This window comes from Orcinus orca, chromosome 6, assembly GCF_937001465.1.
Source record: "Orcinus orca chromosome 6, mOrcOrc1.1, whole genome shotgun sequence".
Lineage (NCBI taxonomy): Eukaryota > Metazoa > Chordata > Mammalia > Artiodactyla > Delphinidae > Orcinus > Orcinus orca.
The window spans coordinates 112,314,665-112,333,646 of NC_064564.1; the positions used below are offsets into that span (position 1 = coordinate 112,314,665).

An 18,982-nucleotide genomic window follows, 5' to 3' on the forward strand; every position below is an offset into this window, starting at 1 on the left:
GTGCAGTGACTGTGACGGTCTGGGGGGGGCACCTGACGTCAGTCACCCCGGGACAGAGAGACAGGGCAGTGTGGCCGAGGCCGCAGGTGACCTGGGGTCAAAACTTCTCAGCAGTGTGACATGGCAAGTCGCCATGGCTTCCTCCTGTGTGCAGTTGACATCTTACTCCCCGAAATGAGGCAGGTGCAAAGGCTGAGGCAGATGGCTTCTAGAAATCACTGGGTGCAGAGCCTGGCACAGAACAGGCGCTCAAGAGTCTAGGTCCTTCCCTTTCCTCTTAGGGTGCAGCAGCTCCAGCCCGTGGGCCAGACTCTCAGGCTGTGCCAGGATCTGGGTTGGGCCTGCACACCAGGCTGGATGGCGTTCATTCCTTCTTGCATTCTTGTCACACGGGGTTGGGCAAGCATGGGAGGCTTGGCCAGTTACTCCAGTGGAGACCTGTTTTAGGGCACACACACCTCGCTGGAGGCCATCTTTCCCCCAAGACCCATCTTTCCCCAGCCAAGGAACTGTGGTGACCTCAGGGTGTGGTGTCTGTGGCCCTGCCATCTGGGGGGCACTTCCTGAGGGACCCCTCTGGGCCCAGCACAGGCCCGGCCTAAGGGATCATAAGCAACTGTTGAAAGACTGAATATATGTCTCAGTCCCTAAGGAGCTTCTCATGGGGGGCCTGGGGATGGGGAGAGACTGAAGCCCCTGGGTTTTGTCCTCCTCCTCCAGACCACCTCACAACCCTGCCCCACGTGCAGAAGTACCTGAAGTCCGTGCGCTACATTGAAGAGCTCCAGAAGTTTGTGGAAGACGACAACTACAAGTGAGTGCCCCCGGCCCCCTGCAGGGCTAACGGAAGGTCACTGCAGCTGCACCGGCACCTCCCCCCCAGCACGTGTGCATAAGGTGACCTCTGATCCCACAGAGCCCACAGCAGGGCTGCTGAGTGTCTCCTCCCACCCGCCCCAGCCCCACAGGCGCCACCGGGCCGAGGAGGGTGTTCTGTCAACTTCTCAGCGTGGCTTTCTCTAGTGGGGAGCGTGAATGAATTTGGGCTCCACAGCTGTGTGTGGTGCAGGCTTAGTGCTCCAGGTCAAGAGTGCCTGCCCCCACTCAGCGCTGAGTGGAAGGACAGCTTTCTAGCCACATCTCCAGGCTGCCAAACAGAGCTCTCCGAGAGCCTGTTTCATGCACGAGGCAGCTCCCTGGGGCCCCAGCTTGCTGCTGGACTCTTGCCATCCGGCGCTGGCTGAGGCCCCGTCTCCATCCCATGCAGCCCGTGTGGAATAGGCCCAGTTCCCATGAAGACCCCTGTGGGCCCTTTGGCCTCATCTTCCACTCACCTGCTCTGGCTTTCAGTTCTTTCTTCATTTGTGGCAGCTGGGAATTTATCCAACATTTCTATGTATTTCGAGGCAGAAGGAAGATTTTTCATGTTGCCGTATTGATTGGATGTCTTCTTGGCTCACTTTGAGCTTGAGGTCAGCTAAGAGCCTCAGGACTTTTCATATGGCCTGATATATGATGGAGGCAAGTCTCAGCCGTCTTGTAACTGATCATTTTCCCCCCTAAACGTCAACTTTACATGTATTCTTTTAAATCTCATCTTACTGGTTGCTTCCAGTAAACCATGCATGATCCCTTTGAGTCCTGCTATCCAATATATTTTTAAATCTCTTCCAGTTTTGTGTCTAAAAATTTGATCAGCTTGATGATTTGGTCTTCATTAAAGTCACTGGAAACTGTAGAGAGCTGTGGCCACTAGAGACACCCCAGGTTACCCCTTTTCACTCACCAAGACCTTGGGAATGGCTGTTCAAGGTTTTTCACCTGCCACCTCTGCAGGAGTGGATCTCAGCCCTGGCTGTGGATCAGAGACACCTAGGAAGCCTTCTGGCCATCCAGGTGTGTGTGTGTGTGTGGGGGACAGGGTCTGGAAATTTGTATTTTTTCAAAGCTCCCCACATGGTTCTAATGATTGGCTATCTTTAGGAACATAAACATAATGTCTTCAGTTGTTATTGTACAATATATTGTTAAAATAGAATATAATACATTTTGATCTGTTACATAATCATAACAGCAATAAATAAAGGCCAGAGATTACCATTAAAATTACATTTGCCACAAATTGCTCATTTTTACTTACAAAGCATTTGCTGTTCCTGAAAAGAGTACCCCGGAGTTTGAAATTATTCCCACTTAGGATCGGGGGTAATATTTTCCATTCATGTGCCAATAATGCGGTTAAGGAGACAGTAGTTTTTCATTTACACTAATATCCTTTAAGGAGAAAAATGGTCTATAAATACTTCTGGCCATGAGATAATCCTTGGACAAGCTGCTGGTTGTGAGTAATAACGCCTTCTGTTCTGAAGGACATTGAACACCCCCAGCACCTAATGCTTGGATTTCACAAAGGCCCTTTGTTGTGGTCCAAGTGGACAAACCCAGGGAGGAAGGCTGCGTTCTCGCCCGTGCCCAGACCACTGAGGGGGTCCCTTCCCAGGAAGACCCTGGCTCTGAGTGACACGGGACGCACAGGGCTTGTGACTCTGCTTGAGCGTCCCACACTCCCTCGCCCAACTCACCCCCCCGAGACTTGGTCCCCACCCCAGAGGACGCAGGCTTAGCTCTTACCTTAATGATGTTGCCCCGACCTGCTTTGGAGACGTTGGGCCAAGGAGCCCAACCAGTGCTTTGTTTTCCTCAGCCTTTAGTCTATTTTATTTTATTTAAGAAAAACTACCCAAATTCCTACCACTTAGAAAGCCTGACTGTTGGCATCAAGTGAACATTATTTTGAACATTTTTCTGTGCATAAAAGTACATATATATATATATATATATATATATGGAGAAGGATGGATAGGTGGATGGATGCAAGAATAGAATTTATTAAAATTGGATTATACCACACTTGCTATTTTTAATTAAAAGTATTTACTTTAATTTAACCAGAAAAAGGAACTGAAATAAAACATAAGGAATTGCTGCTCTTCAAATAAATATTTCTCCACCACAAGAGATATTATTTCCTAAAAGGGCCTTCTAAGATTAACAAAAGAGGTCAGGAAAAACATGAAGAGGTTGGAGTGCCTACGCTCCGTTTTAACTAGATTTCCATGGTGAGCAGAGTCCGTTGACTCTGGTCATGAAAGATGAGATCATTAGCAAGCTCCCCCTCCTTCACCTCCACTGCACCATCTTCCAAATCCTTGTGAGTTATCTTCTTATTTCTACGTCATCCAAGTTTATAACATACACCTCATGTTCAGGAATCATAATTCCTACTATTTCGTGTTTCGAAACATTTTCAATTCTTACCACCTGTCACTTCTCCAGTCCTGGAGTCTTTATTTTAAATCAATCCCTTATTTAGCCGGGTTTCGTCATGAAGTCCGTTTTTCGGCAGTCCTACACTTTCGAAAGAGTCCTCCGATCTCTTTCATGAAAACATTTGCATCTGACTTGCTGGGCTCCTTTGCTTCCCTCCCTCAGGACACGCAGAGCTGCTCCACTGCCTGCTGGCACTGGATGAGACAAATCTCACGCCAGTCTGTTTTTTCCCTCTTATAAGCAACTTGTTTTGTCTACCTGGTGGGTGAAGAATTCCTTGAGGTTCAGAAGCTTCACAAGAGGAATGCCTCGGAGTGGAGGGTTCTGTACCAGATTTCCCTGGAACAGGGATGCTCTTTATTCATGACAGAGGAATTCTTTTGGTTTCCATCTCTGACTACTTCTGTGCCACTTCTTGGCTTTTCTCTTTCCAGCGTTCCAGGAATCCATACGTTGGATGTTCTGCCTTCCAAATGCATCAGCTTCTTTCTAATGGCTATAATCTCCATCTTCTTCACCGACAGTCACTGGGATGGTCTGTTTCTACTCCGGTATCCCTCCGGTCCTGTCTTGTTTCAGTCCTTGATTTGTTTGTTCCCCTAGGTTTCCAATCTCCCCTTTCATCTTACCCATTTGTGTTCTCATCTCATTTTTCGGGTTTTGTTTTATTCAGCCCGAGTTCTCAAGGACGTGGGGGATTTCCTCGTGTGCCTCGGGGCTGCCTTCTAGGCTGGGGAATCTGGACAATGCTCTCTTCTTTCCTCTTTCCCTTTTTCCTGAGAGGACACTTGTAGCGTTTGCCACACCGTTTCTTTTCATCTTGCTTCCATGTGAGAGGCTCCATCTGGATATTCCACGGCTCTCATGAAGGGAGGCGACGTCTGACCCTGCTCCCCGGTGTGAGAGGGGCTGGTTTGCCTCCTGCTGGGCCGTGAGGCCCAGGGCTTCTCAGTCTCTGCCCTCTCGTGCAGCCGGCGGGGGGACGCAGGGCTCAGGCTCCATGGAGGCAGAGAGCAAGCGGTCTGTTTTATTGTAGACAGCGGCTCTATTGAAAGGCCTACAGCAGGGTTTCCTCCACCTAGTTTCGGGCTGTATCCCATTCCAGAAAAGGATACCCTCAGGTTTTGAATCATCCCCCCAACACACACCGCCATGGAGGCTTCGCTTCCATCAGAGTATTCCCTACACTATCCATCTGGCCCATCCGTTTCTCTCCAGAATCTGCAGCCAGTCAGAAGAGGGAAAGGGAAGGCCTCCCGCTCAGACCCACCAAGAAGTCTCAGAGGGCAGGATAGGAGCCGCACCGAGTTAGGACTCTTGGTTAGACTCCAGGATCCACTTTTTCTTTTCCTGGCTATGAGTTTCTGAAGTTCAGTTTATACCCCCTCCCTTGCTGAGCAGCAGCTGGTGAGTTCTTTCACTCCTGAGCCTTTATAATTGTTTGTTCGTTTTGTTGGGTGAGGGAGAAGTCTGGCAGCCGGCTTCACTCTTGTCATTTTCACCCAGAAGTTCTTAATCGATGCTTTTAAAAAATAGTAATAACCATTGCGTCAGGCCTCTCTGGGGGCATCTGAGAGAGAGTGCAGTCTAATGATTAAACGCCCTGGTTTGGGGTTTGGGGTCAGACAGCCCTGGTCCCCTGCTCGGCCACCTGTTAGCCCTGTGAATCCTGGGGAAGCTGCTTGACTTCGATGCTCCTCGGTTTCTTCCTCTACAAGACGGGGATGGTGTTCCTAGTTTATAGCGTTGTCTTGAGAATGAAGACTGTGCCATCTGTGCCCGGCAGATGATGGGCCATGATTACACTGTTTACTGTGTCTTCCTTAACCATTATCTTTTGGTCATGGAAATCCCCTGGGGACACTGGAAGGACGTGGCTGTGAGCTGGAGCCAACCTCAGAGTATTCCTGGGTTCTGTGACTTTAATAGCCCTTAACAGCAGTCCACCTTCTCAGTTCCAAGCGTGCACATGTTAGCTTCTGCTCCCCACCCCCTGACACACCAGAGCCCATCTAATCTTTTGAAAATCTTTGTTTTCAGACTGTCTCTCAGAATTGAGCCAGGAAGCAGCTCCCCGAGACTAGTCTCTTCCAAGGAAGATCTTGCAGGTATCGTAGCCACCTCAAGTGGGGGCAGACTCTCCAGTAACCCTAACGTGGCTGCCAGGGTTGGTCTTTCCTGTAGAGCCAAAGGCCAGAGTCCGGTTTGCAGGCTGGCAGACTCAGCGTCCCTGCTTACAGCCTGCCCAGGCTTCGGATCACATGGGGCCCCTCTGGGCTGGGGCTCCCTGGAAGAGCCTGAGACCTAAGACAGGCAAGGTCAGAACCCCAAGCCGGGAGCATGCACAGGATAGAGAAAACCCCAGCACCTTCTCCCGGTCCCCTGGACCCTTGTCATTGGGCCCACCGCCAGGCTCGGGTTGACAAGCCCCGGAAGGGTGTGCGGGATGCCTGGGGTATTTCCCACCACACACAGACGGCTCGCCTTCCTCGGGCATCAGTTTTATTGACATATTGACAGTGTTCCCTAGAGATTAGGGGCCCAGGCTTTGAAGTCAAATCCAAGCTATGCCGTTTCCAGCTTTGTCACTTTACCTCTCTGATGCTCACTGGCCTCATCCACAAGATGGAGGTGATACTAGCCCTCACTTTGCAGGGCTGTGCCACCTGGGCAGGGTCACACTGTAAAGCCCTCTGCCCACGTGTGCACGCGGTGTTAGCTGCCTCAGAGTCATGTCTGTGAGTTTCCTTTTATCCGTATTCCAGCCAACTCTCGTCACTGGGACTGAGCTCTGCTGCTGCCTGGGGAGGGACCAGATTGGGGGCGGGGGTCTGACTGTACTTCCTCCTCCTGGTTTGAGCTTGGGTGACACCAACCTGGGTTCTAGGCCACTGCAGTCTTGGACAAGCCACTTCATGCCCTCTGGGCCTCAGTTTCCTTACCTATAAGATGGGGATAATAAGTCGTCCATCCCAGAGTCGCTGGAACGTCAAAATGGAAATGATATTCAGAAGGCACGCAGTGTAGAGTCTGACAGGCAGTGAGTGTTTGGTGAGGGGGCGGCTGTCGCAGGCTGCCGCCTGGTGTCGTGCCACCCCCAGCCTGTCGATGTCTCAAGCCACTCTTTCTCCTTTCTGGAGCCAGGCCAGTGCAGCAGTGCTGCTGGCCCAGGGCCGCAGAGCCACTAGCCACTAGCCCTCCCAAACAAGGCCTCTGCCCTGAGGGTTTTCTCTAGGCTCCTTACCTTTCCCAGCCTCTCCTGGCTCCATTGTGCAGGTTGGACCCTGTCCCTAGTCCCTCCTGGGGTGGTGGTCGGGTGTCCCACAGTAACTTAGCAGAGGGAGACACTGGTTGATCCACACAGCTTGGGAGTGCTGCTGTCCACACCTCAAGAGATAGTCAGAGTGCTGGCCTGAGCTTGATTTTCACAGTGTTCCATGAGCCTAATATGAAAATATCTTCTGCAGTCTCCTCCCACATCCACTGCCTTCCACACGTGGCAGATGACCCACCAGCAGAGGTGACCAGAAGGGAAGCTCCTGGCACTGGTCCTTCTCTGCCTTCTCAGCTCTGCCCCTGTTCTAGAACCTTCCCCCGCTCAGTTGGCCGTGTTCCTTCCGGACGCTCAGCTACACCTGACCTTGGGTAGGGGGTGGACGGGGGGCAGGGATTTCATCAGAGGGATGTAGGAAGTAGCAGTAGGATTCTAAAGCAATCATTTAGGGCCACAGAGGGAACAATAGGAAACTCTAGCCACTCAAGACTATTTCTTCAGGAGAGAATGCCAGAATTCCGGAGCCGGAGAGTGGACTCCAATACGAAGTGTTCTGCCCTTCGGAGTCTCCTCCAAATTAGTTTGAATAAGAGGCCTCTGCACCCTGTCTGGGTAATATACCTTGTCAGGATGACCACATACATCTCTGGCCTTCCCCAGGTGCTCACAAGTGCCCACCACCACACTTTCTACCCTCCAGACATGCTGGAAGATTCATCTCCCAGTGCCCCAGGTTGGAGACAGGAGCCAGACGCAGAAAACTAACACTGCTAGTTGGGGGTCTGCAGGACTGGACCCCTCACTGAGCCCGGGGCCGGAAAGGAAGAGCTGCTTTCACTTTTGACCCCTGCCTATGATGGAAACCAGTACTGGAGCTGGGACCCAGCCACCGGTCCAGCCTCCTCAAGGTTCAGCTGGACTCTCCTTCCATCCCATCCCCCATCACCTCCACCTGCTCTGTTGTGTATTAGCCATGTGAAACCAGAAGCCAGCAAGTTAGCTAACCTCAAGCATCAGTCAGAAAATCCTGGCAGGAAACAGAATTGCCCCCGGATGACTCACCGGAAGAAACTTAATGAAGGTGAAATGGCAGTAGGAATAAATACTGCACACAAAGGATAGCGAGGTCCCCAGCGCCTCTAGGCTGAAGGACCTGGTGGGGAAAAACGTTACCCACTCTGGCAAGCTCTGAGTCACAGAGGACGGTCAGCTTGGCAGGAGCTGTGGTAGCGGAGGGTGAAGCAGGAAGGAGGGGGGAGAAAAAAATGCGCTGACCTCTCTCTCCTCTGCCCTCCAACCCCATCTGCTGCCAGAGCCTCCCATCGGCCAAACCCAATTGGAGGCCTGGGTGAGGGAGCCAAGAGATGCCTCTCGGGGGTCAGCCTCCCACAGGCACCAAGCAGGGCGAAGAATGCATCTGAAGGGTCAGACAGAGCAGCCCACATACCTGCCAAGCCTCAATTTCTCCATCTGTAAAGCGGGCATAATCATACCTCCCACAGTGATCTGTGCAAATGTATTGAGGTCACGTGTGTGTAAAACACTTCGCAAGTCCCTGACTCATGGGACACACTCATCAAGGGTAACTTTATTAGGATGATGATATTATTGTCAATATTATGATTTTGCCTCTGTCACCTGAATCACTCCTCAGGTCTTAGCAAAATGTCATGGCCCCAGGGAAGCCTTTCCTCCACCCAGCCCCACCCGCACCCCCCAGGTCAGGCCCCCTGTTACACTGTGGGCAAGGAGCACACCACGGCCCTAACGCAGCCCACCCTGGTTGTATCGGAGCACAGCCACACGCAGCCGTGGGCACGTTGGCGGCTTGCTCTCTACGACAGCAGAGCTGAGGTGGGGACAGAGATCCCATGGCCTGCAAAGCCTAAAGCATTCACTACCTGGCCTTTTCCAGAGTTTGCCCACCTTGCGTTATACCCTCTTGCAGCTTCTTTGTCCCTCTGTGTCTGCTTTCCCCACCAGCCCGGGGTTCCCAGAGCCCGGCACCTGGGGCTCTTGGTCTCTGGGCTCCTGGCGGGGCCCTGTGGGCACCTGGTTCCCGGGCTGCCTGCTGACTCCACATTCCTCCCAGAAAAGTGCTGAGGCCGGCGTTTCCACACAGTGTGGCCGGCAGACCCAGGCGCCCAGGAGCGTCTGCACTGACTTTTCAAATCCCTGGCTCCAGCCTGGAAGCAGGATGTTAAGGTTTTCATTGATCACCAGAGGGCCCGGGCGCGTCTGGAAGGCTTCAGACGCACTCAGTGGTCCCGGCTTCCCACCCTCAGACGACAGAGGGGACCCGCGGGGTCCCGTGGGGGGCGGGGCCAGAGGGCAGCTCCAGGGAGGCCTTCTGCGTCTGGCAATTAGACTGGGCTGCGTGGCAGGAGCCCGACCAGATCCGGGGACAGGAATGTGCCTCTTGCAGGCCCAGGAATGGGAGGAACGCAGCCTCCCTCGGCTCCCTGGGATGGGGGCCGGGCCTACAGCTCTGGGCTCTTTCCAGCCAGCAGGCACCCCACACCTGCCGAGGAAAGGCCCCAAGAGGCATCTGTTTACCCGAGGCTTCACATGCCAGGGTCGGCTGTGAGCCAGGCCCCGGCGGAACCCGGCGAAGACCTGCCCTCCTGGGCTCCATTCACGCCTTATTGGGGGAGGCAGGCATCAGAAGGCGTGAGGGGACAGGGGGGCACTCCGTCGCTGCGATGCCCCTGCGCCCCACTCTCCACCCCTGGGGAGCAGCTGTGCCAGCAGCTCTGTACCGACAGATGGACAGACTGTGAGAAGGGAAGTGGAGAAACCTTCTCAGTTTCTGGTCTGCGGAGAAAAAAGGCCAGGAACGCCACGTCTTCTATTTCCCCCCCCATATGTAATGTTTAGTTTATATAAATGAACTAATATTTTCCTGGAGAGCAAAAATCATAAAGAACGTTGACCCCAAGAGAGGGCAAGTGATGTTTGTGTGTGCCTTGGAACCGGTGAAGACATTTCCAGATCTTGGGAGCCCCACCTCCACGTGGCTGAACCAACTGACAGGTTTTCTCTGAAGATTCTTTGGCAGCAAAGCAAGTCCATGGAAAATCTCACCCTGGGCCGCAAGTTTCCTTCAGGACTGCTCTCCGACACACCTTTCCATCTTCCTTGTTCTATGGCTCAGCGGGTAACAGCCCTGCTTTGGAGTCAGGCGGACCCGAGCGCAAGGGCTGGCTCCCGCGCTTCCTAGCTCTGGGACCTTGGGCAATTGGCGTAGCCCCTCTGAGCCTCGGTTTTCTTACTGGTGAAATGAGAATAGGAATAAATACTTCACGTAGGCTTACTTCACAGGGCTGAGGCTGGGCCGGAAAAGCCCTTAGATAGGGCCTGGCACGCGCTTAGCACTAAGGAATGTTAGCTCCTGGCCCTCGCGGGCAGGCTCTGATGCTGACCGGATGGAGGGGCAGCGTGACACAGCCAGCAGAGCACTGGACGGGGGGCTGGAGTGCCCTCACCTCAGCTCCAGCTCACCACTCACCAGCCGCGCCAGGTACCACGGCCGCGTAACCTGCCAGCCCAGGACCTAGCGGCACAAAGCAACCATTTTATTCTATGCATAGATTTGCAGGTCAGGAATCTGGACAGGAAACAGCCTGTCCAAATTCTGCTCCACGATATCTGGGGTCTCAGTTGGAAAGACTTGAAGGCTGAGAGGGACTTGATGCTGGGGGCTGGAACCATCTGGACATGCGTGGTGCTGGCTGGTTATCTGGGGCAGAACACGAACATACATGTGGCCTCCCGTGTGGCCTGGGCTCCCCTGCCGCGTGGCAGTCTCATAACTCTTGCATGGCATTGCTCCCCGAAAGCGGATGTCCCCAAAGCATCATGGCGTCTGTGTGACCCACCTCGGAAGTCACATAGCCTTGCTTTTGCCGCACCCTGTAGGTTAAGGCAGCCTACAAAGGCCTGCCAGGCCCAAGGAGAGGGCAGGCAGACCTCTCCACTTGGTTCATGGTAGGGAAACAGGGGTGCAGAGATAATAATAGTAATCGTAATAGTAACGGCAGCTAACACGTACTGAGGGTGTGCTCTCTGCCAGGCACTGTTCTAAGCCCATCCCACGCGCCCGCTTGGTGAGCCTCACACCTACCCTGTGAGGTGGGGGGGCGTGTGTGTGCAATATCGTCCCCATCCTATAGGTGAAGGTGCTGGGGTGCATGCCCTCACCCCCCATCTTATGCCTGGAGGAAGGGGCAGAGCCAGTTGCTGAGCCCAGGGTTCTGGACTGGTTGTCACCTGTACCCAACACGTGTAAGAAGCAGGATGCACCTGAGGGCCCCAGAGCACTCTGGGCTCTGTCCCCATCATCTGTGCAGGGCAGGAAGCACCCTGCTTCTGGTGACAACCTTGGCACATCTGTGACTTTCCCACAGACACTTGGGAGTCGCAGGCTGTCCCAACGTGGTCCTTAGAAGGCTGGTTCCATGTAAGAGTGGAACTCCAAACCTGCTTTGGCATTAACTCTCCTTCCCTCGCCCCAGCTGGGGCCTGACTACCTGTGATGAGAGAGCAGGGGTGTTGGCCGCTCTCCCTCCCTGGGCGTTTCTCCACCTTCCTCGGCTTGCTAACTGCAGGGTCTCCACCTTCCTCGGCTTGCAGACTGCAGGGTCTGGGTGCCAAGAACGGTGCGGGCACAGTGCCGACTCCAGATGCTTCTTCCTCTCATGGGTTTTGTAGAGATTCCAGCGGTCCCTTGGCCCAGGCAGATGAAGATTTATTCCAGGGGCCACTGCATGGCCCCTCGGTCTGTGCCCGCCACCAGCTTCTTGCTGCTTGGTATCCCCTCAAGCCTTCAGCTCCACGCCAGCTCTCCTCACAGGGACCACCTTGGTCCATGGGAGGCCGTACCTGTCCTGGTACTGATGGACCTGTGAGCACAGCTAACCCTAGTGTGGCCACCACTGTCCTCTGGCTGCAGCCATGTGGGCCAGGCCTGAGTGAGGCACTGGGAGTGCCCTGGGTTTCCCAGCTGCTGGGGGACATAGAGCAAGCTCCTCAAGTGGCCTGGAGACCCCTCACTGTGGTTGAGGAGAGTGAGAGAGCACTGCACGAGTGAGGGACAAGGACCCCCCCCCACACACCCTCTTATATTCTCAGAGTGGGTAGGGGCTCCTAGTGAGGGGCTCAAGAGCCAGGGAGCCAGTTCACCCTGGAGTTCACACCTACTTGTCCCTGGAGTCTCCCATCTTAGTAGCCTGTTAGCGTCAAGGTCAAGCAGATGAGCCAAGACTTAAACCTGCTGCCTGCGGGGGTCTGGGGACCTGGGCCTCTGGCTCTGAGGAGAAAGCGTCTGGGCCTCACCGCAGTTGAAGGGTGATCAGATGCCATTTTTCAGAAGGAAATGAACTGGGGCAAACTGAGTGAGTGTGAGATAGAGCCTGGCTCACAATAAGGACCTGTAAGAGCTACATGTATGAGAAACAAAGAACGCGTGTGAATGTAAAAGTCACCGGCTCCCAGGCTCCACCATGAAACCTGGCCAGAGAAGGCTTTCAACACAAACAGACTTTCTGTGCAGAGGGGCCCCCGGGCCCTGGAGGGCCGCAGGGCTCTGGCAGACCCAGGGAGGGCCCCGGCCTGAGAACAGGGCTCTCAGCCCACGCAGGAAAGAACCCAAAAGACACAGAGCCCCTTGGAATCGGGCGAAGGTGGGCGCTGCACCCCAGACGCTCAGGGCGGTGCTCGGTGGCTCCGGACCGTGCCAGTTGTCATCCTGGTCTCCAGGGACGACGCGGAGGCTCGGAGCCTGAGCAGGCTGGACCACGGGCTCCCAGCTCAGCCCAGGCAGAGGCTGGACTGGAATGCAAGTCTTGTGATTCCAGATTGAGTCGTTTCCCTCCGACACAGCTGCCTCCCATTAATTTCGAATGTGTGAGACTTGGAGCACAGCCCCGAGAGCGGCGGCAGGGCTGCCAGGGTGCTTATATCGGGCAGTGCTGACCCGGGACAGGGCCGCTCTGATGCCGCTGGAACCCGTGGGAACGAGGCTCCCTATCCCAGCCACGTGTCCTCCTCCGCAGAGCCGGCTTCTCTGCAGCTGTGGGCACGGCGCTGGGCCATTCGGCACACTTGGCTGGCGCTCCGACTGCTCGCCCAGGCCTGCACTGGGCACTGGGGACACGGTCCCTTCCTCCCGGGGCTGGTGTCGGGCGGGGGTGGGGATGGACGGTCAGCAGGAGATCACACACAGATGGATGGATGGGCGCCGAGAAGGCCAGGCACAGGCCACACGTGCCCAGGAGGATGGGGTTGCCGCCCTCTTTGTGAGAACTCAGGGACCTGAATTCTGTGAAGCGCTGGGCCCTGCATCTCAATGAAAGCCCTCGCCCGTGTCTAATTTCACCCCTGAGGGTGGGAGAAGACCAGCAGTTCTTTGCCTCCCAAGAGAAACGTACAGGATGAACAGGAGGTCGTTTCTGGGGTGCTCTGGGCTTGTCTGCTGTGGTCCATGCTGATGGTTAGAAGAGGCCCCTGGCTCCTGGCAGACTCCTGGTGCTGGCTGGCCGGCCAAGGCCACCTCTGAGAGGAGGACATGACAGCTGAGACCAGGGGCTGCTGCAGTCAGAATCGTGCAACACTTCTGAGCCGTCTTCGTTTAGAATATGGACGAAGCACGAGATCACTTTCTTTGTGAATTTAAAATGATCATTTTCTCAAATATCTGTTCTGTCGATCCTGGTTTCACACATGTTCCTTCTTAGCCTTTCTCTTCTCCTCCCACAAACACTGGTTTCCCGCCTTCTGTCCCAGGCCTTCCCCCTTCCCACTGAACTTACAGCCTGGATGTCTTGCCCACTCCCGGGGCTCCACACACCCCTGTGCTGACAAGTCCTGCACACCTGTCCGCAGCTGCCGTATCTCCCGAGCACTTCACCCATCTACCCAGTGGCCCGCAGACATCAGTCCCAAACTGAGCTTCTCATCGGCCCCCACAGCCTGCTCCCTCCTTGGTGAGGCACTAGCCTCCACTGATGGTTACCCCCGAATCCCCCTCATGCCACTCAGCCGGTCCACCTCCTAGACACCTGTGGTTCCCATCTCCTTCCCAGCCTGTGGTCTTGACCAGAGTGAGATTTCTAGGGTGCAAATCTGAGCATATCACCCCCTCTCCTAAAAATCTCCACGCCTTCCCCTCATTGAGCTCTAGGCCCCTCTGGGCCCGCCCCCCCGCTGACACACACACACACACACACACACACACACACACACACACACACACTCTCTCTCTCTCTCTCTCTCTCTCTCTCTCTCTCTCTCTCTCTCTCTCTCTCTCTCTCGCCACCCTCAGCTCTTCAGCCTGGCTGGCTCTCTGCAGTTTCTCGAGTAGGTCCTGTGTCTGTTGTCGTGGGTTCCTTCTGCCTGTACGGCTGCCCCTGCTGGAACTCCTGCGCCAGTCTGGAGGTCTGACCCTCCGGGTCCTCTCTGACCTTCCTGTGTTCTCAGGTGCCCTGATCATGGCTCCACTGCTCAGCAGCCCCTCGCCCGACCCTTCCGACCGCAGGTCCCACACCGTTGAGATGCCCACAGGGCGTGCGAGGCAGTGTTACTGTGAAGCCTGCATCAGATCCTGTGTACAGAACACTGAGCACAGCATCTGGAACCTCGTAGGTGCTCGATGAATGTCAGCCGTCACCACCACCACCACCACCATTATGGTCGTGGTAGTTATTCAATTGATGTATTGAATAGTTCTTGCTATCACCGTATTTATTTATTTTTTTCCTATCCAAGCATGTGTCTTTCCTGGGTGTAGTTATCTGGTTGCTTGTCTCTGCCCCCACTTGAGTGTAACTGCATGAAGGCAGAACATCAGCTCTAATTCAGAGTGGCCGTACCGCACCTGGCCCGGGGGTTGTTGAGGAAGGCGGGAGGCTGCTGTGTCGTTTCCTCCTCACAGGCAACCTGCCAGGCCAGACCACTGCCCCCATCTTGCAGATGCAGAATTCAGGCTCAGAGGTACGAGTGACTCGCCCAAGGTCACTCAGCCGGGAGGTGGCAGATACCAGTGGGAGCCCAGGCCTGTCTGCCTCTGGATTCCACGTTCTTTGCTGTCGCCATTCATCATCCTTAATCCCGTCCACTCCAAAGCCACTATTAGAGGGCCCTGTGCTCTTTTCTCTTCCAGTCAATGAGTGGTCTGTTGGGCAGCATGTCAGTTTCTTGAGAGAAATGTAATGAAAACCAGATTTCTTTCATGATATCTCGTTCCCCAGTGACTGTCAGTTCTCATATGTTCCAATAAAACTGCTAAAGAAACAGCCACTTAAAGATTATTCATGGAAAAATTTTGCAGAGGAAAAATAGAGCAATCTTCTGAGATAGTCAAGCCGCGTGGTCAGTTTTTCCAACTGTCCGTGCCATATCGGGCTGGGCAGTGGGGACCACACTCTGCTAAGCCAGGCCAGGGCCAGGCTCATTATCACTGCCCCCGCCCCAAGGACAGGGAAAAACAAACTTGCCAGCCCCCCGCTCAGAACCGGTCCCAGAAGACACGTGTCCCTGGTGCTGTCACGTGGTGGCCCCCCCCAGGCCTTGGGGCAGGAACGTGAGGCCTTTCAGTAGCAGAGTGTTACTTAACGGTCAGAGAAGCCACCTCCATCCCTAGGTCCCAGCTGAATGGAAATTCTTCTGCTTCGGCGTCAAACCCGGGCTGTTGGTCCGCAATGCAGGGATGGGAGTGTCTGAGACCCAGGGCAGTCTGAGCAGCCTCAGCGTGGAGCCTGGGCCTAGGGAGATCACAGCCTCTTCTGCTTGCGCCCCACCCCCCGCCCCCCAACCCTTCCCTCAGCTGGCTGGAGGGGCATCTGAGGCCAGGCATGCCTCCTGTCCAAAGCAGGGAGAAGAGGGGGGCGGATCTGGGCCTCGGCCTGGAGGGAGAGTCAGGAGCTGAGTGGGAGAAACCAAGGGTGAGTCCGGAGGCTTGGGAGAGCCAGAACTGGGGGTCAGAGCCAGGATGCAGGAACCACCGGAGACAGGTGGGGAAGGGAGTGGATCAGGAATGAGCAGAGGCTGAGGAAGTTCCCAGAAGAGCTCTTGCTGCACACACGGCCGGTTAAAGGAGCAAACCCAGCATGCCTCTGCCACGTGACCTGGTGTGCCTCCGACACGAGGCCGAGGATAGCCAAAGTATCAACTGCACAGGAGTCATCGAATTCAGACACTGAAGTGTTTACACAAGCCTGGCACACAGTTGCTGCATGATAGATGTCAGTCTCCTTCACCTTCCCTTCCTCGGGAGTAGCAGTTGGACCTTATCCATCGCATGTTGCCTTCAGGAAGTGCCTCCTGCTTATCAGATCACCTCAGGTGTGTCACCGTGTTCCTTCTTCCCAGGTTTCCACTAATGCCTGACCTTTGAACTGCTAGAGCTCCTCCCCCGCCACGTGGGCCCCACTCGCCACGACCAGCACAGTGGTGTAGCCCTGGGCCCAGGTCCTGCGCATGGTAGATATAGAAGCCCTGGCTCTCTTACCTGCAAATCAGCCCTCCTCGGAGGACCCGCCCACAGCACGGGGCCCCGGCCCTTAGCATTCAGTTATCACCATTCTTAATACTACGACACCACCAGTTCAAACCACGAGGAGGAGCCAGGCGATCTGACCTTTATCATAATTTCTGAACCTGGGGTGGGAGCCAGAGTGACTCAGGCAATGAGACTGTAATCCCACGTACAGGCAGCTGACAAACAAGGCGCATTCCATCCTCCGCGTGGATACATTTATTGAGCAATGTGTGCAAAACAGAAACAAAGCCGGATGCTCCCATGCTTGCCTCTCCTCCCTGCAGCAGCTACATGAGATGTTTCACCTGGGACAGGACTTGTTTTCATTCCATCGCTTTGAGCAGAAGTTCTTCACTGGGTGCCCGTCAGAATCACCTGGAGATCAGCGCCCCCAAACCTCCCCTAGGCCAGCAGAATCAGACCCTCCTGGAATGGGCCCAAGAAACTCCATTTCTCACACACCCTCCAGATGCTTCTGATACAAACATGCCCTGGTTAAGAATGACAACCTCGAAGAAGCTGATGGCGGCGTGGAACCCCTCACAGGAAAATGCACACATACACGAAGCTTAGCCACAGTCCTCGCTGGCTCCCATGGACCCTCCCAGGGTTGGTGAAGTCCAGGCCACGACTCTCTGACTTCATTATTATGGGTTGGTCTGTCAGAGCCCCGTTCTTGAGATGCCATATGCAGGATGGAATTGGTGGTACCTCAGGCAGCACCCCCTCTTGTTACCGAATTATGTCGTGTGGACCCTGCTGGAGCCTTAGCCTGAGCTCTCTGTCTCAGCAGAGGAGGGTTATTTTTTCCATTTGGGTCCCAATGGGCAAATGACGAAACAGAAGCTGAGATCAACACAGCACAAGCTTTATTCAGTGGCCAAGGAATGGAGAAGCAGGAACTAAATTCACAGATCAATTAATTTTAAAGAGTAAAGACAAAGGGAGGAGGAGTGAGGCTAATGATGGGGAGACGGATGCATTCGTCTGCCGGGGAAGGGACGGGGCTTTTTCGAGGGAGTGGGGTGCCACCCCCTTTTTATCCTTCTTTGGTCCTTAATGTCCAGTCCCGGCCACCAGTAGATGTATCATTTAATGTGCTAATGTAGTCAGATCAACATATAATGAGACTCGGGGTCTGTTGGAAGTCAGCTTCGTGCCATCTTCGTCCCAGCTGGTTCCATGTGGTTTTTTTCTTTGTGTGTGTGTGTGTGTGTATGTGTGTGTGTGTGTGTGTGTGTGTGTGTGTGTGTGTGTAGCTTCCTTTATCATCTGTGGACCCTTTAACTTAAAGATTTATGTTCACTGCTGCTAGAGTCGGGGGTGTTGGCAAGTTTTGAGCAAGGACACTCCTGCTAACAGAGGAGGTTGATGGGTTTTGAGCAAAGACCTGGAGCTGCTTTGGCAGCACCCTCTCCTGCCACCTGGCCGAGAGGCGGCGTGATGTGGTGGGGCCTCCTCGAGAAGGTTCTTTGGGCTGCAGACAACAGAGGCAGACTCTGGCTGGGAGGCTGAGCAGCCAGGCCAGGGAAGGCCAGGGGCCACTGGGACTCCCTTCCACCTCGCTTTTTGCCTTAACCGTGAGCCTCTCTCCGTAGACCCACCCGCCTGCTCCACAGGCAGGGAAACATGGCCATCCACCGTATCTAGGTTTTATTTCCCATCCCAAAGAGAGATTGTCCTCAGACATTTTCCTGGCCCAAATCTGAAAATCCTGGGGAAGGTGTCTCCCCCAAGCCGAGGTCAGGGGCAGGGCCACAGTGGCGCTGGTCTGGGGTTGGCTCCCCTGTGACCCCCATCGGGAGAGGGGCGATTTCTGGCAAAGGTGCTGGGCAGGTGGTCCCAGGTGCCCCCTCTGTGCATTCACAAGGCCTAGACTTGACCCGGATTCCACGACAACCAGCCCCCTGTCCTCGAGGCTTAACCTCCTGAGCTTCTGCTTCCCCATTTGTGAACCAAGGCTAATAATGGACCTCAGGGGGTGTTGTGTGGGTTAAATGTGAAGGCATTGCAGGGCTGTAGCAGACACAGATGACGCTCAAATGGGGTGATCAGAGGAGAGTGTCAGAACGAGGGTGTCGGGAAGCCCAAGGCACAGCCCAGCTCCCCCGGCTAGAAACAGTGGGGCACTATAACCGCCCATAGGCCTGCAAGGGTGCAGGGAGGCAGCGGTTACCAAAACCAGAGCAGGGGGGCCTGGAGACCGCACCTCTCAGGGGTGACCACAGGAGAGAGCTGCAGGAAGCCGTGCCCTAGCCTCGCTGTCCTCCCTTCCCCTGTCTCTGGCCCGGGCTCCCCATCATTCTGAGCTGACCATGAGCCAGATGGAAGGGTGCCCACTGACCTAGGCCCCGTAGTGCAGCCCCCAGTTCATGGCACAGGGTGGAGAAGGACGGATCTGGAGTCCAATACAGCCCCTTAGCACAGTGCCTGGCACAGAAGGGGCGTCCACTCATTTTTCAAGTATGCTCATTTTAAATGACGAAACATTTATACATAGAGAATACCCATTGTACCTCCCACCCATGTTTAACAGAAGTTAACATTTTGCCATACTTTCTTTATATTTTCCTAATTAATTACAGATAGAGCAGAAGTCCCTCTCACCCCATCCTTTCCCTTTCTTCCCTATGGAGGTGTCTACTGTTCTGATACAGTTTGTGTTATCCTTTGTAAATTTTTGTGTTTTACTACAGGTATATACAAACATATATACCATTTTCGGGTATGTTTTTAAAATTTTACATAAAGGGCATCATGCCATCCACATAAACATTCTTTTGCAACTTGCTCTTCCAACTTAGCATATGCTTCTGTGATTTTATCCGTACTGATACCTGTGG

At 54.4% G+C, this 18,982-nt stretch overlaps 1 protein-coding gene across 22 annotated transcripts in view; it reads left to right on the forward strand.

The window, feature by feature from the left end:
- RALGPS1 (Ral GEF with PH domain and SH3 binding motif 1) overlaps positions 1–18,982 on the forward strand; it is a 287,326-nt gene that overhangs the window by 235,621 nt on the left and 32,723 nt on the right. For all 22 annotated transcript variants that reach the window (XM_049710721.1, XM_049710726.1, XM_049710727.1 and 19 more), the window contains 2 exons: positions 721–814; positions 5,371–5,438. In XM_049710721.1, coding sequence (XP_049566678.1) covers positions 721–814; positions 5,371–5,438 — 162 coding nt within the window. The remainder of the gene's footprint in view (positions 1–720; positions 815–5,370; positions 5,439–18,982) is intronic.